Source organism: Thermobia domestica, chromosome 3 (assembly GCF_964235325.1).
Source record: "Thermobia domestica chromosome 3, izTheDome1.hap1.1, whole genome shotgun sequence".
NCBI classification, from domain to species: domain Eukaryota; kingdom Metazoa; phylum Arthropoda; class Insecta; order Zygentoma; family Lepismatidae; genus Thermobia; species Thermobia domestica.
In genome coordinates, this window is record NC_137456.1 from 86,520,617 (window position 1) to 86,546,445 (window position 25,829).

A 25,829-nucleotide genomic window follows, 5' to 3' on the forward strand; every position below is an offset into this window, starting at 1 on the left:
AGAATGACATGTATGTTAATTGGCATACCATTATCTACTTGGATGAAAGAAAAAATGAAATGCAGTCCCCTACACTTAGGTCATGAAGATTTGTTGTATAAAAACTCTTAGACACTTTATAAAAAAAGCGACCCTGAGAAACACAAATACTTGTCATAAAATGTTCAAATAATTGGAGTATCCTAGGATCGACCCCCAAGCACTAAAGGTGAGCACCTTACCACTAACCGCCGCAATCCCCAAAGACAAAAGAACTTTAGTTCAGTTCAGTTTAGATACTTTGTGCAGCATGGAATCGAACTCTGAATAATTGTAAAGATTAAATAGCAAATTGCTTCTTAGAAATAAAAATTACTTACTTACTTACTATGGTATCTGTGTACGCTTAATTATGAAATTATTTTGAATAATAAATGAAATCTGTGAGTCCCACGATTATGTCGTATCACTTTAGAAAAGGTTATGAAATTGGTGGAATGAAGAAGAAGAAGTGGGAGAACACATTGTTTGTTCAGCACAATTTATAAGAAATAAATCCAAACTTAATGTCTGTCATAAAATGTTGAAATAATTGATGCAAGCGGTAATCGAACCAAAAACCCTAAACAGTAGAAATGAACGCCTTACCACTGAGCCCTTATGGCTCCGCTATGACAAATAAAATAATTGTTGTAAACGGTAATCGAACCAGAAACCCTAAACAGTGAAAATGAACGCTTTACCACTGAGCCCTTATGGCTCCGCTATGACAAATGAAATAATTGATGCAAACGGTAATTGACCCCGGAATCCTAAGCAGTGAAAATGACTGCTTTACCATTGAGCCCTTATGATCCTATAATAACAAATGAATACCTAATAAAGAAAAGTCTAACTGTAAAAAACCAACTAGCACTGAAAAACTAAACATTGAAACTTTGTCAGCATAGTAATCCATATAATTTTATTTTATTTTATTGGATGCTCAAGGAAATTGTATTTTCAAAAGTGTTAAAATTGAATGTGAATCATTGGGACGGACCTATTATAAAGAATAAAAGTTTGGTCTCAATAAGAAAACAATAGTGAACTATGGCTAACGTACTTATAGATTTATTATCAAATCTTTGAACAAATCTTTTCTGTTTGAACAGTACATAAGTAAAATTAATGAACAACTGTGTGTCAAATAAGTAAGATTAATACATACTAAAAGATGTTTGTTTTCAAGAACTTGAACTGAAAATTGTTTCTACTGGTCTTCTTTTTTAAAAACAATTGGTTAAATAAAGTGATAGGAAAAGGTGGTAGATTAAGTTTAGTTAACCTCCCCTTTGAACAGTAATGGGTATTTTATATAATTTTACAAAGTTATTGTACGTGAAAAAAAAAAAGTGTAAATAAAATAATGATGATTTTCTACATGACTGTGGTCTGTCACCACCGATAACATGGACGCTATCCGTTTAGCAAAGAGGAGGAGGGTCATGTTGGGAGATTGAATCTAATTCAATACAATAGAAATATATAACCTAACGCATCGACATAAAAAACCTGTTTAAATAAGTAAATGATCTTTGAATATATGTCATATAGACATGAAAAAAAATACAGATAAATAGGAAATAAATCAATGATTATTTGTACAAATAAATTTTAGTTTCATGAAACTTCAGACATAAGAAGAAGAAGTTTGTGAAACAGTTTATTCTCCTTTTCCATTGCAAAGTTGGTGTTAGTGTTTTTTTTCTTTCCTAAGTTTTTAACATATAGCCTGTCTAATGAAAATTCACAGGAATTTCTAGCACTGATCAAATACATAATGTAGGCTTCAGTTTTAACATATATTTACAACTTACTACATGGATTGTCTACAAGAATCCTTAACATTTGGCGAGTTTTCGATAGCATTTTGTTCCTCCCTATTGTACGCAATACTTTATCTGTAAACATATTTAGCGAAAGTTCAATAATTATTGTCTTATGATAACAACAGTAATAAATTTTTTCAAGTGTGAAGTATTCTGTAGATAAAATAGCACCAGTCGCTGCTAAAAGTTGTCACAAAAGGAAGTAATCCACCATGTCTTAAATGTAAAATAACCAAAAGTATATTTTTAAAAATGGATTTAAAAGCATTATTTATCGACACGTTGGAATCCAACAGGCTAATTAAAAGACAAGTAAATACAAAAGGAGCTATTGGGATTTCAGGTATCGTAATTTCTAATTATTGCTTTCAATGTGAATATATAGAAATTCAAGCACGCGCAGTAAACGGTCTGGGTAACTTTGTTGGTTGTGAAACTGATGCAAAGATGAAATATTCAAACTAATTTGGATAAAAAATATTATCTAAAACTAATAGGGGTGGGGGTAAATCTAGCTTTCAAACCTTTGTCACAAGTTACATAACTGATATCATTCATAATCTTCCAAAAACCCAATAGGTTTATATCACAAAACATATCAAATATTCTCATTACTTCTGCTAGTCACATTTCACAAATCTATATTGATGTTCTCAATCCAATAGGAATTGATGTGATCATGTTCCAATCAAATTACAGTTTAGTACGCAACATATGTCTCAGTCTACAAATTTCGAAAAACTAAACAACATTTTAATAAATTCATCTGAAATCAATACAAACATATCTATCGGCAACAATAAACCCTTTGCACGCTCCTACATTCAAAAAAAAAAAAAAAAACTGTATCATAACATTCATATCATCACAACTTCAATCCAAAAAACTAGTTCACTTTACATACCAGTAACTATATTATCCACTTATCGAGCAAGATTGCCACCAAATATCTCACATTTATCACTCGTTCTCAACAGTTTTATCGTAAATATCAACGTATAAAAAAAAATCCAAAAAACATTTCGCCATCACCAAAAAGTTCAAAGGTTGATCAAAAATTATATCTGTACTTACAAGCTATGATGTCGGGATAAAATCTATAATACTCTCTCTGATGTCACTCATCCTAACAATTACTAAAAACATTTCAATGCTCTTTGCAAAAGCAGTAAAACACCATATCCATTATTAAATGATGCCTTATCTATATAGACAGACTCTTCCAAAGCTGCGGTTTTTTTGCTGATTTCCTTCAAGACTTCTTCACACCACTCCGTCCCACGTATTCATATAGACATCCATCCAACACAGTCATTTCATCTTCTCCTTCATTACAAACTCATATCCTTCATACTCTTCCGCAAAAATAAATCTCAAACAAAACCAATCATAGTTCAAAATATCAGTACTGTTGTTCGTAACAAAAGGAATAGTGCACCTGTCTTTAATTCAATAAACTATCGGCATATGAAACTATAACCTCTTATATTACTTACTTTGTTACCCACAATTTTTACTTTCATTCTGCACACTGTATATTTTCCTGTTAGCTGGAAAACCTCTAAGACGATAATGTTTCCAAACCAAAAAAAAACTCATACCATCTTATCATCCTACTGCACAATTCAATTAACGTTTGCTTTTAGTAAAACCGTATAACGTATTATAGTAAGACGTCTGCATGCATACATAACAACACAAAATACTTCCCATACATCAAGCAAAATTTCGCCCAAGATATTCGATCAACAATCAACTACCGGTCTTAACTAGCATGGTTACACAACATTATAATTAGATCAAACCAACATGTCTTGTATTATTTAACTCAAAAAATATTTAACAGAGTAAAACACCGCACAATTGCATACACATTAATTCATCTTCAATTTCCTATCTCGTATATAAAATTGATATACAAAATTTTAAATCAACCGCCTGTCATATATTTCAATATATAACTGCTTCTCCCATCCTATTTTCCTTCACTATTGAGTACCTCAAAAAAATCTGCTCTGTCACCAGATCTCTATCTTCTCTATGTTCCCAATATGTATCCACTTCCTGATAACTTCAGGTCTTTCAATATACCACCAACACTGTCTTTTCTTGCGTTAAAATCTAGTATCCAATCCATCAACACTGCTCTACAAATAATAATTAACAGTTTTCTTCAGTGGTGCAGCAAATGGAAACTAGCAATCAACGCCACAAAAAAAAACACAAATTATCATCTTCATTCCTCCGTAAAACATCAAAAATCCATAAAAAATCCTAACTACCTTTCCCTAAAACTAAATCAAGCTCTCATCCAAGCACATTCAAGTGTAACTTAGTTAATGTTCACATTCACTAAACATCTCAGTTAAAAACATCTTCAAACAATCGCAAAAAAGCATACAATAGAGTTAACTTATTTTTAAAAAAAAAAAAAATGTCAGCAAACGTCCTGGATACTGAAAGCAAACACAATTCTAAATACTGAAAGCAAACACAATTCTAAATACATACAAGGGGTCTTTTACGTCCTGTGCTAACTTACGAAAATGCTGTATGAATTAAAACCATCCACACAGTTTACAAAAACTTATTAATGTTGGGACAATGTGCTTTCCGCATTGCATATCGAGTCAAACTGATTAGTCCTACAGCAACGTTGTGCAACCAAATTCAGTTTCCTAAACTCCATTTTCATCTTAAAACTTTGCGTCTCGCATGCATATGCTCTCGTTATAACCCATAACCCCTTACTTTAAAATACTACGTACCTTTTAGCTCTCCATCCTTCTCCATGTTAATATTATCCTCCAACGCTATCATTGGTCTATACTCTCTATTGCTACAATCTACCTCCTGACCCCTTTAATCAGTAGTGCCTCGCAAATTATCAAGTTCATGATCATCTGCCACTCATATTTCCATTATTTGTACACTAAATCCATCTACCACTACCAGGGTTCCCATTGTCTACATTAAAGCTTAAGCAGCCCCTAGGCAAAAAAAAAAAAAACTTCATCTGCCTAACACTTCTGTGCTGTGATATACTAGCACAGCTCGCCTCATCCCTCATGCTCATCATTCACAATATACAGGTATAATATACTTTATCAGTACATATTCATTATTCTTTCCATATTTCTACTCTTCCAGTTCTATACAATACTACACTAACTGCAATTTCCTCGTTAATTTCCTAGCAAATGTTAAGGATTGGAAAGATCCTTAAGACCTTAGCAATTATTATAATGTAATAAAAACTTCTATGAAACATCACACAATCCTTAAATCCTCCAATTATACATCACTCTTCCCTAAAAACTGCGTAACCCTCTAAAATGGTACAAGTCAATATGACTAGCTATAAACAAACAAACGAACAACAAACGTATAAGTTCCAATAAAGTTTATATTTTGTGTATTTGCTCACATGACAATGCTAGGTTACAATGTTCACATGCTTCTGCATTTCCACAACCACCGCATATATGTGGTATCTCTCTTTCATGCCAAAATAAAATAATTCATTGTGTGTCTGTATTAACGCATAATATGTACACCTATATCTTAATAAAACAAATCTAGTTAGTATATAATGCAAATCTGACATTCGTGTGGTATCATCTCGTTCTCATAACATTTTATGTAGTTATCACACATGTTACAAGTGTGTAATTCATCACCGGGTAGTTCTATCAAATACACCCATAATCGTGTTTTCCATATTATGCAATAGATGGCTCCACATATTTTCACGCAATCTGTTATTGCTACCGCATTCACCGTAAATAATTATAATATTGTATATGGTAGTTCCTAAATAAATTAAAAATCGGGTTCAAAATTCTCTATTGTAACTACACAGCATTCTTAAATAAGTAAAAAAAGTTCTGTCTACAAAATTTTTTCGCATATACGTTCTCATATATATACTCTCATATTTTAAGTGTCATAAATATAAACGAGAGGATACTTCGCTGGTTTCCAGCTTTCCCATTGGAGGCATTGTTTTTCAGTGTCAAGTCCAGGCTGTGATTATTACGTATTTGTGGACGCAAGTACGGCAAGTCTCAGCAACGGGCGAGAGAGTGGGAGAGATTAAGGGTTTCACTCGAGTGGAGACTGCGTCAACGTACACATTAGTGTACATATTTTTGGAAGCTTAGCTTCATCATTCATTTCATCTTTCATTTCGTCACACTATTTCATTCATTATCTTCACCGTGACTTATGGCGTCCCAACCTATCATTGGACAACACTCTGGCTTACCACCTATAGCACCGGAACCTTCTTGCTCCTCCGGGAAACCGATTAGACGGAGATGCCATTCTCTGGAACGAATCTCTACCAGCCAGGGCTCTTCTTCTCGTCAACGTTCTCCTATCGCATCCACCAAGCTACCGCCTGCTAAACGCCAGCATAAGTTAAGCGATGCAAGTTCTGAAGCATCAATGATTATAGACATACAGGATGATCGCCAGTTTCCCAACCTGCCTCCTCCGAATCGACCACCAATTTATTCTTTCTTACTCCAGAACTTTGACCCTAAATTTTCGAATCCTAAGCTTCTTTTGGTGCAGATTACTAAGTATATGCCTCGGGCTAATATTACTCAAATTGTCAGAACACGGAACGGCATGATTATTAAGACGCCGGATCCGGAATTTCTGCGTACGACCAGGAACAAATTCAGTTTTGAGATCTTTGGATCTAAATCAACTATGACCAAGCTCACTGATCAACGCACAAAACAGCCGCCGCCACCGAGAAAAACACCCACACTGTCTGTTGTGATACGAGGGGTAGATCCGAGTTACACTGACGAGGAAGTTTTTGAAGAACTAAAACTAGAAGGTCATAATGTCATTAAATGCCTCAGGATCAAAAACGACCATGGTTTGACATACATGGTGCGGGTACTAACTAACTCTCAACAGACTATCGATGACTTACTAACTCGTGGCGCATACATATACAAACAACGTCATCGCGTTGAACCATCACGCACCTCTGCTCCTTTACCTCTTCGCTGCGAGCGGTGTCAGGTTTATGGCCAGCACTCTACTTCACAGTGCAAAAACCCGTTTAAATGCGGTTACTGCTCAGGACCACATCCTACACGCAGCTGTACAAATCTCAAACTACCTCCGACCTGCTCCACATGTCAAGATCACTCTCACCCAACATACAGTTATAAATGTCGTTCCAAGCCAGCTCCAGAGCCATCGAAACCGGAGACTGTGGCACCATTACGCATACCAGAACAAATCCAACCACCGACCAATCCTGCTTTGCAACAACCTGTCACTGTTCATCAGTTACTGACGTTTCTAACTCTCTCGCTACAAAATATCCACCCCTTTCTACGAGATCACATCGCTCAACAAATTCAATCCGCGGCCAAGGCAATTTTCCATGCCAACATCTGTCCAACATATTCAGGCAATAGTGTATATTATCATTCAAATGTCCTTGAAACTGAAGTCTAATCGCTATCCCGTCACAATCAGTATTATTCTGCATTGCATTATGGCGCTCTCTTTCTTATTTCTAAACATCCGCTCTTTACCACAGCATAAGCCGCTTTTTGAAGCGCTTTTACTAGAAGAACACATAAATACCTTCATCCTTAATGAGACTCATCTCACCCATAGACTGCCCTGCCGCATATCTCGCTTCCAATTGTTACGCCAAGATAGCACGATGCCAGCTAGACGAGCCAATGGGGGAGTAGCGATTGGGTTTTCGCCCTCTATTCCATTTCGAAGCCATTCCCCAGTTCTTCCAAATCTTCCTGAATACCTTATTACATCTCTATATTATCAAGCACTGTACGTAACTGTGGCAACCATTTACGTTCGTCCGGGTCATGATATTCCATTCAGCTTCTTTCAATATATTTCCAACAACTTCCGTACTTACATAATCATGGCAGATGTAAATTTACATAGCCGGACAGTTACGCAGCGGGATTGTTTCCTCAATTACATTATCAGTCATACCACCGGAGTGATTTTGCCACTACCCAAACCGACTCGCCCCACGAGTCAGACTACTCCTGATATAGTCATTGTTTCGAGCAACCTATCACAACGTAGTTCTGTTAATGTTCTTGACCTCATTGGTAGTGATCATGCTCCAATCAAATTAGTTATTCAGACTCATAGCAATACCACTTCTCAAACGCCGCCGCCCCGTATTACCTACCGCTATGATAAAGCAGATTGGAATGCCTACCGATCATACCTTGAGAATCATCTTAATGATCTTTCTTCACCAACCACTGAATCCGACCTATCTCATGCTCTGGACTCTATCGTCACTGTTATGCAAAACGCCACAGAAAAATACATCCCCAAATCAACAGTTTCAAATTTTCGACCCTCATTACCTCCTCAATACTTACCGCTGATAAAACGATCCCGACAGTTTTATAGAGATTATGCTGCAACTGGCAATCTTGACTCTCTTCAGCATCACAGACAATTGCAACGAACAGTTCACAACTATCTTAAAGCTTACAAGTTGCGATGCTGGGTCAAAACATGCAATAATCTCGGCTCTCTTTCACATCCTACTCAGTATTGGAAACGTTTCCGGCAACTTACTGGTCTCAATACTCATACAACATATCCTCTCATCGACAACAATACTCCGCTTCATACTGATATAGATAAAGCCAATGCTTTCGCCAGGTATCTCCAGGACATCTTTACACCTCTCGCACCTGAATATCCCCATCGATCTCATACAGTCGACAACCTCCATCTGGATTCGCCTCATCTGCAGGCTAATGTTCATCACACTTTACCCGAAAACAATCCTCTTACTGCACCGATCTCGATTTCTGAAATAACCTCAGTGGTAGCTCATAGACGTAACACAGCCCCTGGCATGGACTCTATTACATATCGACACATTAAAGAAAGTCCGTACGTAGTTTTATATCTTCTTTGTCTCATCTATACCTTTATTCTTAGAACTGGCTTTATACCTGCTGATTGGAAAACTTCAAAAACTCTAATGTTCCTAAAACCACATAAACCTGTTGCCTCTGTTAGCTCGTACCGCCCTATTCAACTAACGTCAACCTTTAGTAAAATACTGGAACGCATCATTGTTAAACGTCTTCATCCGTACCTGGCACTACACAACGTCATTCCACTCGAACAAGCTGGTTTCAGACCTTCTTTCAGCATAAATGATCAGCTGCTTCGCCTTTCCAATTCCATCTATAATCACTTTAACACAGGCAATCCATCATGTTTGGTCCTGTTTGACCTCGAAAAGGCATTCGACAAGGTCTGGCATCCCGCTCTCATTTATAAACTCAAACAGCTCCGATTGCCTATTGCTTACATCAGATTCATTTTTAATTTTCTCTCTTGTCGACTGGCATACGTCTGTATCAACTCCAGTTTTTCATTTCCCATTTTTCTCCATTCCGGAGTTCCCCAAGGATCGGCTTTGTCGCCGTTATTATATATTCTCTTTGTTTCCGACTTTCCACCTGTTCCAGCTACAGTTAAACTCTTCCAGTATGCCGATGACACTGCTTTCTTTGCGACAGGGAAAACCATTCACCAACTCAATCTCGCTCTACAGGATTCTATCAATGCCTTTGTTGATTGGTGCTCTCACTGGAGACTAAAAATCAACGCTGGAAAAACTCAAGCAATTCTCTTTCTTGCTCCGAAGCATCGTTCCCGTGTCCACAGAAATCCAAGACTTCTGCACCTCACAGTGCAAGATGTATTGCTCAACCCTACTCGCAGTGTCAAATATCTTGGAGTCACTTTCGATCAGCATCTAACCTGGACAGCACACCTAAAAGATATCTCCAAGAAGGCTTACTCTCGCCTCAATCTCCTGAAACGTCTTGCTGGAACTACTTGGGGACTCAATGCTCATACAATTCTCAACACATACAAGGTCTTTCTCCGTCCTATTCTCACGTACGGATTTACGGCTTGGATATCTGCTCCGATCCTCTACTATGAGAAATTACGCATCCTGGAACGTCATGCTTTGCGAATCGCTTTCCGTATCAAATTACCAAGTCCCACTCAAGATCTTTATGACAGACTTACGTTTCCACACATCTTGTATCATTTAGAAACACTCCGGACCAAATACATCACCCAGCGCCTGCACAGCAATCATCCACTTCTCCAGAAAACGTTTGAAGACCACGCCCGAAGCATCTCCCCTACCGCTGCTCTTTTCCCGCCGCTCTCATTACTGTTTACTCTATACCGTTACACTCTACCTCCAGACCACCCTGACACCGCTTATTACGAACCATACTCTACAGACGCTCATCTACCTCACATATGGCCATCATATGCACAGTAATACCTTCTGTACTAACAGGGCTCCTCTGTCTTCATTGATGCCTAGCGCCGCCCCTAGGCGAGAAGATAACCTGCATTTGTTCAACTAACAGAACCTATGTGTTGTAGTGAGTTTCGCACTTCATTTCATCTTCTCATCTCATATCATATTACAGTTATGCTTTTCCTTCACTGAAGCTTATGTATTTCCTTTACCTCATGATTATGGTTAAAGGCCATAATGACCATCACAATTGTACAATAAAGTTTATGTATCAACCCATATCCCAACCACGGCTTCCTGAACAGCACAATCTATTTTAAAAATCTCTTCCCCTACAGAGGGCGTAACCCTCTTCGGGTAGTAGCTAGCGTCGGCTAGCTGGCAAAAAAAAAAAAAAAAAAAAAAAATATAAACTAGAATTCTGGCCACAAAAAAAAAAAAAAGGTATTGCCTTCTACGATCCTACCATCCATTGTATGGGAATAAAACTCTTGATAAATATTACAATAAAGTACATTAAAGTTTATATTTTGTGTATTAGTTCACATAACAATGCTAGGTTGCAATGTTCACATGCTTCTGCATTTCCACAGTCAACGCATATATGTGGTATCTCTCTTTCATGTACAAATAAAATAATTCATTGTGTGTCTGTATTAACGCATAATATGTACACCTATATCTTAATAAAACAAATCTAGTTAGTATATAATGCAGGTCTGACATTCGTGTGGTATCATCTCGTTCTCATAACATTTTATGTAGTTATCAAAATGTTACAAGTGTGTAATTCATCATCGTCTGCCTCTATCGAGTACAGTCATAATTGTGTTTCCAATTTATACAATAGATGGCTCCACATATTTTCATGCAATCATGTGTTGCTACCGCATTCACCGTAAATAATTATAATATTGTATATGGTAGTTCCTAAATAAATTAAAATCGATTCAAAATTCTCTTGTAACTATACAATAGTTTTTTAAATAAGTGACAAAAAAATGTTCTGTCTACCAAGTTTTCGCATATAAGTTCCCATATATAATCCCATATTTTAACTGCTCTAAGCATGAATTGCTATCCAACTTACTTCCACCTTCAGTAAGATCTTAGAGCGCATTCTGGTTAAACGATTACATCTTTTCATCGCCGATCATAACATACTCCCAGTCACTCAAGCAGGTTTTAGGCCAGCCTTCTCTATCAACGATCAGCTACTCCGACTCACAACGCTCATCACACAACATTATAATTCCGCTCAACCTTCTTGTTTAGTGTTATTTGACTTGGAGAAAGCATTCGACAAGGTCTGGCACCTTGGGCTCATATATAAACTTATCAAATTCCAGCTTCCTATCTCATATATCCGTCTCATATATAATTTCATTACCAACCGTATCACCTATATCTCCGTACGTGGCAGCTTATCACACCCTATCTTTCTATTCACAGGAGTACCACAAGGGTCGGCTTTATCTCCTTTACTATATCTTCTGTATGTAGCTGATATGCCTCGATTACCAGATAAAGTACACCTCTTTCAATATGCGGACGACACGGCCCTTCTGGCAGTTGGAACAACTACCCAGCAGATCAATACTATCTTACAGACTGCTATCGAAAGCTTCTACACCTGGTGTACTCTCTGGAGGCTTACTATTAACGCAGCGAAAACTCAGGCCATAGTTTTCTTACCACCCAGACAAACTTCCAAATTCCGTAGAAATCCACGAAAACTCTCTCTCCAGGTTGATGGGGTGCATATTCAACTCAGTAATACTGTTACATATCTGGGAATAACATACGACCGCCACCTTACCTGGTCGCAACACTTGAAAAATGTTACCACTAAAGCCTATAATAGACTCAATCTCTTGAAACGATTGACTGGTACCACTTGGGGCCTTAAAGCACACACAATACTAAATACGTACAAAGTATTCTTACGACCAGTCCTCACATACGGATTTACTGCTTGGTTAGCTGCCCCGACAAAATTCTACAATAAGCTTTTCATCCTAGAACGCCATGCTTTCCGTACAGCATTCCGTATTAAGCTACCTAGTCCCACACAAGATCTGTATAATCTAATTACCTTTCCAACCTTACAGTACTACATTGAAAAACTGCGGCTCACATATATCACCAAGCGCTTCGAAACTCGTCATCCTTTACTTCAGGATACAATGCGTTACTTAGCACTTCATCCAACACCTCATCGTTACTATCATCCTCCACTTTCGCTTCTCTTCACATTATATCATTATACTCTACCACCACTAGATCCCGCTTTACTTATCATTGCTGATTACGTCATTCATGAACATCTTCCTCTCATTCACCCATCATTTCCAGCACAGTGATTACCATTATTTACTAACATGGGCCTCATTCGTTTTCATCATTGCCTAGAGCAGCCCCTAGGCTGAAGATAAGCTCATTTGTATCACTAACATCACCCACGTGTTGTCCTGTGTATGCACCTCGCCACATCATTCACGCCCATTTCTATATCATTAGTATCGTGCATGCTATACTTAATCCTCCGTTATGATCATTAATGTTCTTTGTTTATAATATACTGTCTGATTATTTCCTTATTTATTTTCCTTTAATAACAATCATATATATGTAAAGTAACGTTTCATTCATCTATTTATATAAGCTATCACATCTTACTTTTGGCACTTCTATTGTTCTCATGTTTTGCTTTGTTTTCTCACTTATATATACATTTCTATAATTATCATATTCATATTTATGTTGTTCAATTATACTCGTTATTATGTTACTGCTCTTATGTTATTAAAACTACACCTACCACTCAAGTATGATTATGATCGAAAAGATCATAATGTAGTAGTTCTAGTAATAAATAAATAAATAAATTACTCTTAGCCCACCCATGCGTTACATCTTTACCATGTTACCTTCACTTCTCACACCTAAGAGAGGGTGTAGCCCTCTAAAAGGGAGCTAGCATATGGCTAGCACTAAAAAAAAAAAAAAAAAAAAAAAAAAAAAAAAAAAACATGAATTGCACAAGAATCCACCAGTTTGTGGTTATTGTGCAGGCCCTCATCAAACACGCACTTGTCGGAATCTCGAACGGCCACCCGAATGTCCAACCTGCCACGACCAACATCCGGCCTACAGCTATAAGTGCAAGAATAAACCACAACCTGACCACCAACACCCACATTTAGTAGTTCCACTCCGTATCCCAGACTCTTCACCTCCTCCCAGTCAACAAACTACCGATCCAGTTACCATTCAACAACTCCTTCAATTTTTAACTCTCGCTTTACAGAACATCCATCCCTTTCAGCGCAATCACATTCTACAGCAACTCACCAAGGCCGCTAAATCTGTTTTCAACGTTAACTTCTACGCCACTTATACGAACAACTACGTCCATTTCCATACATCTCCACAAGAAACAGCCGTCTAACTCTGTACATTATGGATTTAGTCTTTCTCTTCCTTAATATCCGCTCTCTGCCCAAGAATAAAACTTTATTTGAAGCACTTTTACTTGAAGAACACATCTCAGCCTTCTTGTTGAACGAGACATTTCTTACGAACACCACCTCATGTAGCATTCCTCGTTATACGCTTGTGCGTCACGACAACACAGCACCAGCATTACGGGCAAATGGAGGCGTAGCAATAGGTTTTCGACATCACATACCTCATCGCAATCACATTTGTTCCATTCCTCACCTCCCAGAGCATATAATCACTACCTTATATTTCAAGTCTATCATGATCACCTTCGCTACTATTTACGTTCGCCCAGGTCATCCTATTCCACTCGCATTTTTTAGTCACATCTCTCACACCTATAAAAATTATATCATCCTCGCTGACATAAACTATCATAGTCGCACTCCTGTTGAACGCATACAATTCTCAGATCATATAACCACTCACACCACTGGCATTCTCCACATTCCTCCGACTCCTACTAGACCTGTGTCTAATACCACACCTGACATTGCTATCATTTCAAATACACTTGCTGCTAAGATCACCCTTACAGTTCTGGACCTACTCGGTAGTGATCATGCCCCGATCAAGCTCTCATATCATATGGGAAATGCTCGACCTCACGATGCACCTCCGCCAATTCGAACTCCACGTTTCGACAAAGCTGATTGGGATCATTATCGCAACTATCTCACAACTGCCGTAGCTCATTTGAACCCTCCCACTTCATCAGATGAGCTTTACACACATATTGAAACGATCACTTCAGAAATCACCCATGCATCAGAACTGTTCATTCCCACCACCAGCTCCACCCCTTATCAGCCTAAATTACCTCCGCATTACCTCACTCACATCAAACGTTCCCGGCAAGCTTATCGGGAATACATAAGAACACGAAACCCCGAAGCTCTTCAACTTCACCATCAACTGCAACGTTCAGTCAAAAACTACATTCAAGCATACAAACGCCGTCAATGGATCAAAGCCTGTAATAACCTTACTGACAATGCACACCCTTCCCGTTATTGGAAACGTCTCAACGCACTCTGTGGCAAGTACAGCAAAACCCCATATCCTCTCATCATCGACAACAGTCACGCACCATCTGACCAAGCTAAAGCAAACGCCTTTGCTGACTATCTACAAGACATCTTCACACCATCCCGTCATGACCACATTTTTGCTCATCCAGTCGATCATGTCAACACCGCACATCCTATCCTTCAACCAAATCTCAATCATATTTTGCCGCAGCATGAACTCACAGCTCCAATCACTGTTACAGACATCACAACAGTCGTGCAGCATAAACGAAACTCTGCTCCTGGTTTTGATTCCATCACATATCGTCATATCAAAGAAAGTCCTATTTCTCTACTTCTTCTTCTAGCCTCTATTTACACTTTTATTCTCAGAACTGGCTTTTTCCCCGCTGAATGGAAGATGTCCAAAACCCTCATGTTTCCGAAACCAAACAAACCTCCTAGCGCAGTCTCTTCCTACCGACCTATACAACTTACTTCCACTTTCAGCAAAATTCTTGAGCGCATCCTTGTCAACAGACTTCATCCATACCTCCACACACGTAATCTCATTCCTTCTTTTCAAGCCGGATTCCGTCCATCTTATTCCATTAACGATCAGCTTCAACGTCTAACCACTCTCATTACAAATCACTATAATTCCGTTCGTCCATCCTGCCTTGTTCTGTTCGACCTAGAAAAAGCATTCGATAAAGTCTGGCACCTTGCACTTATTTTCAAACTCATCAAGCTTAAATTGCCCATGTCTTACATTCGTTTCATTTTTCACTTCTTGGCATGCCGTATCACATATGTTAATATCAACAACCATCTATCACATCCTATCTTCCTAAATTCTGGTGTCCCACAAGGCTCAGCTCTGTCCCCTTTGCTGTATTTACTATTTGTTTCCGATTTTCCTTCTCTTCCAGACGACGTGTATACTTTCCAGTATGCAGATGATACAGCCTTCCTTGCACTTGGTCGCACCATCAACCATATCAACCTCATCTTACAAGAATCTATGAATCGTTTTTCGCACTGGTGTCATAAATGGAACCTCACCATAAATGCTTCGAAAACACAGGCCATAGTATTTCTGCCGCCACGCAAACGCTCCAAGACCCACAGAAATCCATCACTTCTTTCTCTAAAAATTCAAGATACAGCGATCCGTCCATCCAAAACTGTTACTTACCTTGGTATCGTTTTTGACCACCATCTCACCTGGCTTCCTCATCTTAATTACATCAAAACCAAAGTATATAATCGTCTGAATCTCCTTAAACGCCTCACTGGCACTACCTGGGGCCCCACCTCAACCATGGTTCTCAACACGTATAAAGCATTTCTCCGTCCTGTCCTTACATACGGTTTCACCGCTTGGCTCTCAGCTCCTACCTCGTACTACTACAAACTTGCAACATTTGAACGTCATGCCTTCCGCATTGCCTACCGCATTTCTCTTCCCAGTCCGACTAGATACCTCTATTCACTCATTACGTTCCCTACATTACTTTACCACCTCGAATCTCTTCGCCTCAAGTTCATCACTGTCCGATATATGCAGCAGCAACCACTTCTCCTCGCCACTATGCACTACCTTGCCAATTCATCTGCTCGCCCTCGCTATTACCATCTCCCTCTAAATTTGCTGTTTACATTATACTGTTATACCTTGCCGCCAAATCATCCAGACCTAGAGCTATTGCAGGATCATCGATTGCATGTCCATCTTCCTCATATTTTTCCCTCACATCAAGCACAGTGATTACCCTCTGTACCTAACAGGGCCTCCCTCGTCTTCATTAGCCTAGCGTCGCCCCTAGGCAGAAGATAACCCACATTTGTTCTGCTAACATTCCCTACGTGTTGTGGCGTCATCTGCACTCATTTCATCCCTCATGATCATCTCTGCAAATAAAATACTTTTAATCAACTTGTTCTGTAATCTATAATGTATGTATGGTATATATTTTTCTATGTCTTGTATACCCTTTGCCTCACTGATGATTATGGTCGCAAAGACCATAATGACCTGACATCTGTAGTAATTGTTAAATAAAGTCTCATAGCCCAACGCCCGTCGTTCCACATCCATATACTTCCTATGCAACCCTTCCCTTAAAGAGGGTGTAGCCCTCTACAGGGTAGCTAGCCTGCGGGCTAGCATTAAAAAAAAAAAAAAATGAATTGCATCGCCTCCATAGCCAAGTCAAAGAGCACCCACCTCATAGGCTGGATGAAGGTTTATATTCTGTGTAACTTTTCAGATACTAATGGCAAATTGTAGTGTACACACGTCTCTGTTTTTCCACAGTTAACGCCAATATATGGAGTTTCTCTTTCATGCCTAAAATAAAATAAATCAATCTGTGTCTATATTAATGCGTAATATGTACCTCTATATCTTAATAAAACATAAATCTAATTACTATATAATGCAAGTCTGACAATCACGTGGTATCATGTCATTCTCATAACATTTTATATTGTCGCAAACGCAAATACTACGTAAATCCTTCAGCCTATTTGTATCAATAGTTAATAACACAATACAATACATATATTCCAAATACTTGTACTACACCACGCATATACATAATTGCCCATTCAAAACTTTCAACAATTTCTAATTGTACAATTATTTTCGTGTAAGTGCGTTGAATACTAAAAATCAACAGTTTTCATAATTTCGTCTACGCAAATATATAATCTGCAGAGTTGTATGCTAATCAATGTGTTCCGTATTAGTACATGATCTATACCAATATAAATATACCATTCCAGCACTAAAAGTACAATTCGTCTAAATTTTAAATAACTAGTCAATAACATTAAAATATAAATAATTATATACATTGTAAATAATTCAATCAATAATATTCTAATTTCGTAAGTTGTATTTATAAATAAGTCCATAGGTATAAAAAATACTATATTCCAATAATTCAAATCTATTCAAAACTGTTTTAACATAATGGCAGCAACATCCTCTCCGGTAAATGTAAAACAATAACACCAGTAAATACAAGTCTTTGCCTATGTCTTATGCCTTCAAAATTGTTGATTCATGCTTTCAATAGTACACCAATACTAAAATATGGGTTTCTCTTAAAAATATTACCCATTGTATTCATTAATATATTATTTCCTAAAATAATAAAACTTTCCCAAACATTCCACATGTCATCTTCCCTATGCATCATGCTGGTCTCATTCCATAATAATTTTGTTATCTCCTAAGCTCATTCTAAAATAGCTTAAAACCCTATCTGTAATGTTATACATTAGCAGTTAAAATTGCCTCATACTTTACAAACAAAAAATATTAAATATTTTTACATACATAAAGCATTTTATACCCATTTCAATAGTTGCAAATACGTCAATTACCTGTCAAATGTATTTGCTGTTGCTTCAAATTAAATCAGTTCCACACGTAAAAATCAATCACCATATAAAGCTTCCCAACTGTTATCAAATATTATAATGAATATATATTCTTATAATTCAATACATGGTAAATAAAAACAATATAATTATCTCTGGTACTTGTTAATTCTATAATAGCAGCTACATATATACTTTAGTTCGCAGTAAATACAATATACTTAAATATTATGCTCCATACCGTAATCCAATTTAAAATATTTTCAAGCTATTATTTATCTAATTCTTTCAAGTGGAAATCGTAGTGCCAATTAGCATAAAAAACAATCTTCAGCATTTCCTCAATATGTGCAACATTCATCAATGCAAACCAATACTAAACAATTCCCAAGCAACGTATAAATTGTAATACTCCGCCCATTCCAAATCCATCATGTGCCGTTCCGCACATTCAATACGCTAACGCAAACCAATACTAAAACTGCACCCGAATATAATCTTAAATACATCTATACAAATAAAATATAAGTTTGTTCTATTTTATAGCAATTCAATATACTTCTACAAACCATATTATTAAATAAAAATCCTAAATAAATAATAAACAACCCTACAAAGTGCATACGTATCCAGTTAAACCTAATTTAATAACCTCATTACAAACTAATATATTACGCTTAAATGGTGCTTCAATTCAATAAACAATAATAGCTTTCTCTATTTATTTTATTCTCTTCTCTTTCTTGTACATCAAAATCTCATGTAATTCATCTTAAATCTCCCCCTTCATTCTGTATCAGTCTCCCATATAACGTGGCTGTTAAATAAAGTTGTAATTATTGCCAATAGATGGCAGCACAGTTGTACATATCGTAGTACTGTGGGGTTCCGCTTTCTTTATCAAAATGTCTCGTTATCTATTATTATTATTTCAATTTTATAATAATTAAGTACATGCTAAAACAAAAAAATAATATAAATTAATCACATAATGCAATAATATGTTAAACTATGCAACTTCCCCCAGCCAAATTCTTCACAGTTTTAATTACCATCAATCTATACGACAATGCAAGCAAAACGCGCGCATTCGCATCTCAAAGTCCTACTATGGTGAAAACTCTGTTCAACAATCACGCAACGCCGCCATATTGGAAAAACAAATCCTTCCATCAAAAACCAGATGTGGCAAAGCTCAATTCTTCATACGTAAGTATATACATATAAGTATTATAGGTTAATTAATATTAATCATTTCCAATTATATAAATAAAAGAATGTGCAAGGTAAATTCATAATTAATCTAGTAAAAATTAAAGTATAATTCTTAATTAGAACTTGGTCTCATTACGTAAAAATTATATTATAGTTAACTATACGTAGTCTAATCACTATAGAGCTCCTCCCTGGCTAATCGGTTAGCGTACGCAACTTTTGGCGTGGTCAACCCGGGTTCTATTCCCGGCAAAAGCTCATGTAGTTCGGATTCCACGTTAATCAGTATGTCCACGTCTCATATAACCTCGCTGCTAAAAGGAACGCTAAACTAAAGTCAACAACAATCTAATTAGTTTTCGCTGCAACACTACAAAACATCCCTAAAAGTAAAATTTACCTATTTATGGAAAAATCAGTGTAATTATTCTCATTACAGATAACACTAGGATATGAACATAAATTATATACAACTGCAACAACAAACAACCAGGAAATAGCCAACAAAATAGCGGCCGTGTCATCAAAGGTACGTAAACTTTCTCTTCTTACTTAAGTTACAATAATAAATAAATATACAAACTATGCCGGTATCTATAAATAAAAACACCATTAGCGTACGTGGCTACCGAGCGGCATATATACAAAGCGGGCATATATAAAAAACTCGCGACAATAATGGCGCCAGCAAAAAGCTAACATTCAATACAGTGCGGCAGTCGGTAATATACAAAGTAGACGGGCGGAAAAAGTATAAAGGAAACTCGCATTACGGTCAAACAGTAATGGCGCCAGCGGCACCATCTGCCACGCGTTATCAATCCAAAATAATTACATACGTCATACTCTTTCACAACTTCAATTACAAAAACTAATTACTTCAATTACATACACCATACTCGATCATAATTTCAATTACACACGTCATACTCTTTCATGAGTTCAATTATATACGTCATACCCCTTCATGATTTCAATTACCCACGTCATACTCTTTCATGAGTTCAATTAGAAAAACTAATTACTTCAATTACATACACCATACTCGATCATAATTTCAATTACACACGTCATACTCTTTCATGAGTTCAATTATATACGTCATACCCCTTCATGATTTCAATTACCCACGTCATACTCTTTCATGAGTTCAATTAGAAAAATGGTATATGAATTCCCTCCTTACCTACTAGATTCTAGATAAAATTAAAAAAAAAAAACTCTGGGCATAAATTTTGTACATAAATTAAAAAAAAGTCTGGCGTTATCAGCATAGTGTACGATACCCTTTCTGTTGACCAATTCTGGCTGTTTCTTTTGACTTGCTAGGGAACTCGCACTAATTGTCAACAATATGGATAAGAATCTATTTCTGTGTCCAGTGTTGCATGATGTGCTTCCAATTCCCACCAAACACACAGCATAACTTTCCTGGGCTTCTGTATGGGTGAGGTTAGATTTACATCGAAGTTGCACCACCTGAGCATGACGTAATGTTGCGTGGTATTATTAGAAGGACAAAGGTGGAATCAAACGAGTCCTACGGGGCTTCTAACTCCCTTCGTTCGCTGACGCTCGCTTAGCTATGTTTCGTAACGTACGTACGTAAATCACTTATTTTATCAATACAGTTGTCAGGGCCGGATTTAGCATTTTGGCGCCCCTAGGCCCAATAATTTTTTCCGCCCCCTAGTCTGGTTAAAGTTACTTTCCTAAAAACCTTTATTAAAAAATTATATCAGGCCTATATGTTAATTGCTTAAACACCACTCCACGGTGTAATTTTATCATTGCAAGTTTTTTGAGGAATTTACTTGGTTCTGGGCTTAACAAAATACCGTTAATGTATTAACAAAAGATTGGTGAACTTTACCAACAATTATTTCTTCCAATGAACTTCAAAATCAGAGTGCTTTATTAGCCTGATTCTTTTTAATCAATTCAAAAAATATTTTAAGTTATGGCTATTTATTTTTATTTCTATATATTTTTTTAATTTTTTTCTCTCGGCCGTGCGCCCCCTGGGAGCATGCGCCCATAGGCCCGGGCCTACCGGGCCTATTGGGAAATCCGGCCCTGACAGTTGTGTGTACAAAGTGGACTAATTACCATGTGACATTACGTCACGACCGAATGGTGCAACTTTGATGTAAATTTAACTACACCCCATCTTTTATATGAGCTTTGCCACAGACTGTGGAGTTCCTCCTCGGTTTGACCACAATCTATTTCTCACATTGCTGTCGTAGGTTATTTACTTTTCATCATTTGTGATCAACCGTTTCAGAAATGACTCCATTTCATTATGTTTCAGTAGAGATTCGGAGATAGAAATTCGATTGAGCAAATGTTTTTGAATCAGATTATGTGACACCAAAACGTAGAGCTTCTTTTTCTAGCCAACTTTCTGCAAATAGTTTAAGACTTTTTTTTTTTAAATGGATATTTAGATCATTTGCGATGTCATGGCTGCTTATATGTCGGTCTTGCTCGATTTTGTCGAATATAATCCGTTTTTGTCGTGATTGTTCGGAAACAGCGAGACGCATCTTGGACATGGAAACTTCCAGAACGGAAACAACTGAACCATTTTTTGCCTCTTGCTTTTGATAACGTATCTTTCCCATAGAAAGCACAAATTTCTTCACAGTCTTGCATAGCATTTATCCGTATATCTAAATAAAATTGTAAAATGTAGCATACGCTGTTACTTTCTTAAATTTGATAAACCGTTTCTTATCTGTACACCGAGAATATCTTTTCTTAGAAACAAGAGTTTGAAACTCTCATTAATGAGGAAAAAAAGAAAAGTAGATGAGGTTGTGTAAAGAGAAACGAGAAAATGTACTATTGCTTTCCTTATGAATGAGAATTGCCAAATCTCATTTCTAAGAAAATATTGTCTCGGTGCACAGATAAGAAACGGTTTCTCAAATTTAAGAAATTATTTTTCACAGTGTAGTTTTACGGAAATTTCACTCATTTTCACGACACAATACCATACGTGTGTGTACAAAAATTTCAACATTTTTTACACATCTACTAGCTGTAAATGTCAGCTGTTAAATGACGTTAGGCTGGAGCCGCTGCAACTCATACACCGTCAGATTTGGAACACTAATGTAAGCTCGTGAGGGAAAGGCTCAGTATTTTTTAGATTACCTGATATATGTAAACAAAATACACTATTAATTAGCAGATTGTATCTAAATTTTGTTCCTGCTGTAACAGTGACAGACTTACTTCATTTGAAAAGACTTCATTTGTTTCACTTAAGTGCACAGGGTGATTCTTAAATGAGTGCGCATATAAGGACTATAGTAAGGCAACGACATATGCACCAATTGTTAGTTATGGATCCTAAGACTTCAGTAGCACGTAAGGCTCTGTACTATTTATATTTGAGCTAAAACGTCACTCCTATCCACGATATGTGAACAAATGAATGACACTCTCATTGATTATACAGTAGAGGAAAGTTCAGGGCCATTTCATCGTCACGGGCAGGACATTTACACTACATTTTTTATGCTTTAAAGTTGTATATTTTTAAAAATACAACATAAATTCTGCTAATTGTATGATACATGAGCAGTACAGACTTAGGAGTATATGTAGCTGATGTTTTCAGTATTTTTTTCTGTTTAGAGTAGAAAATATTAATTTCTAAACGTATGTCACGGGCGGGGACAAAAAAGAGAAGTGAGTTTCGACACACCAAGTGAATGTTACAAAACTCTGTGAATTCTTAGCTCAAAATGTTTTTATTTAAACGGAAATGTATAAATGATGAAATTGTTTAGCAAACTTCACTTAAGAGAAATTTGCCAAATATTTATATTAATAAAAAAAAACTCAACTTTACTGTGTCACGGGCGGGACACATGTTTGTCACGGGCAGGACACCGTGTGAATCAACACACAAAATCTCAATAAGAATGATTTGAAAACTGAAATAAAATCAAAAATAAGTCAATTTCTGCTGTTCTGTTATATTATTGTACACAAATAATTCTATTTACTTTACTATATATATAGTACACTTATTTCTAACCACCTACACTTTAGGAAATGGTTTTATTCACCCATTTGTACCCAGCTTGTAGGGAACTTCGTACAAGACACTGTCTGACAGTATATAAAATAGGTGCTGGTATCCAGTGCCCGTGCCGTGGAAAATCAGCGCCCGGGGCGAGAGTATACGACGGCGCCCCCGTAAATTTGAGTGAGGTCGACAGACTAGCCGCAAAGCGTCACATGGTTGATGCCATGCGTAAGAAAATTTTCAAAAATAAACCCTGCTTTTCCTTGATTTTGAGCACTATTTAATACTTTTTCCTTGCATTTTTATATATGTTTTATTTTTTCCTCCTGAATTTTGCGCCCCCCTACTTTGACGCCCGGGGCCGTCGCCCCGCTCGGCCCTACCCCCAACGCTACGGCACTGCCGGTATCACAGGTATTATTTGATTGAAATGCATGTAAGACACATCTTCAACAGTCTTAAAAATTTTACCGCAATCGCTTACGGTCTTCATACAAATTTCCTTGACTTCTTCGCCCTCTTCCACTAGGCTATGTGCGATAGTTGCATGTCTATGTTTTCTTTTTCTGTCCACTAGAAAAAAATTCCATCAACAAAAATGTTTCTTGTGTTATATCTTTAACTGCTGGCCTAACACAAGCCTTGTTAACATGCAAACCTAAATCGTCGCTCAGGATAGCTTCATGGCTTTCGGAATCATTATCTTCAGAATCTGAATAAAAGTCTGTTAGGAGTTGAAAGATTTTACACGGATGAAGCTCTGATTTAAAAGTTAGACGAACTACTCAATTTTCGCTGTAAAATTGTAGGAAAAAAAGTGTTTTGATTGGAGACATTCAATTGATAAGAGCATTTTCCCGCCTTTTATTCAAAGCGCCTTTTTTTTAAAAAAAATTTCTGCAGATGATAGCAGTAAAACATATTTTGAAACGAAGAGCTTAAAGCTGCTACGAAATCAGCAGCACATTCTAAAATTACTTTCTTTTGTTTCACAAAGTTCCATACTGGCGATTTGTACGTACTCCAATCCCATCCACTTCTCCCTTGAAACGAACGAATAGGTGACGCTAATGATAATATTTATATGACACTTATTTTAAGTTAAAACATCATACTGACAACAATAGATAATCCTCTATTTAAGTAAATAATGTTCATGCTTAGAAAACTTTATTTTAGTACACATGGAATCATTTTCTATCATGAATAACCAATGTACACAAACTTTCTCACCATTGACATGCCCACTGTCACGGGCAGGACAATATTTCAAATTGAAATAAATCGAAATATATTATTGGCATTAGTCCAAAATTTGGTAAATGTGAAGTACACATGCAAATTGTTACTTCTACTAAGTACGAACCACATTCTCAAATTTAGTAGTTCAGTACAATAACTTTTGGTAGTTTTCTGTCACGGGCAGGACACTCAAGTTGACGTTTATATCTTTAATGATATTATAAACAATTTTTATCCTGTAAACACTTTTTCAACTGCAGCTTGTAGCAAAGAGAAGCATCTTGAATAGCTCGAAGTTACTTCAGCCAAACATGCACAAATTACCGTAGAATGTTGCCGATAACAAGAATAAAAAATTACCTTGCAGTTGACATGTTACAAATTCACAACTTAGATTTAAAATTTTACGTGAATTCTAAGTATAAATAAGTTTTTCTTTGTGGTAAAGTAAATTTCGTTCTATTTACTTCATATATATGTAAAAGTTCATTGGTTTTGACAGTTTTCGGAAATTTCGGTTCAGGCTCACTTTCGCGTGGAATGGCCCTTCAAAGAATATGCTGACACAAAAAGTGAAACTATATCTTAGCTAGAAGGTTTATATTTGAAGGGCTATTCCTAACATCGGAAAGATAAAGAATACTAAGACGTATCTTCCAAGACAAGGCATGGCGTTGTAGAATAAGGTGAAATTAAAAAAATAGTACAAGTATAGTTAGTAATAATTAGTTTATAAATAGTAAAGTATAGTTTGTTGATATTTTATTTTATAACACATTCCAGATATCCAGGAGGAGACTGCACTTCTGATATATGGTTACCTCCGAAAAAATGACGCAAAAAGAGTCCCTGCAATTTATATTCAAGAAATTGACAACTTGCTTTTGTCAAAGACTGGCCAATAGAAAAAAGTCATGTATCTACTTTATATATGTATCTACGAATAAAATGTATTTGGTGAAATTTTAATATTATTTTTTATTTCTTTCACGAGCGATATTATACTTTTGTGTATTGCATAATGTAAGGATAACACAACGTTTGGCGTCATAGTTCAACCAAAATGGAACCCAGTGACTATCCGATATTCTTGGAATTTTTCTAATTTGTTGAATAAGGAAATGCAGTTTCTCATTTTAAAAACAGAAAACTAGCCTTTGGCTAGCTGGGGGCTCCGCCCACAGACCGCCTCGCGTCTCTTGTGTATCAGTCTTTGCATCAAGAGTAAATTTCGT

General features: G+C 36.8%; 1 protein-coding gene across 1 annotated transcript in view; it reads left to right on the forward strand.

Moving 5' to 3' along the window:
- LOC145680575 (methanethiol oxidase) overlaps positions 1–25,563 on the forward strand; it is a 152,418-nt gene extending 126,855 nt beyond the window's left edge. The window contains exon 11 of the mRNA XM_081751219.1: positions 25,378–25,563. Coding sequence (XP_081607345.1) covers positions 25,378–25,429 — 52 coding nt within the window. The 3' untranslated portion in view covers positions 25,430–25,563. The remainder of the gene's footprint in view (positions 1–25,377) is intronic.
- Positions 25,564–25,829: the final 266 nt, after the last annotated feature.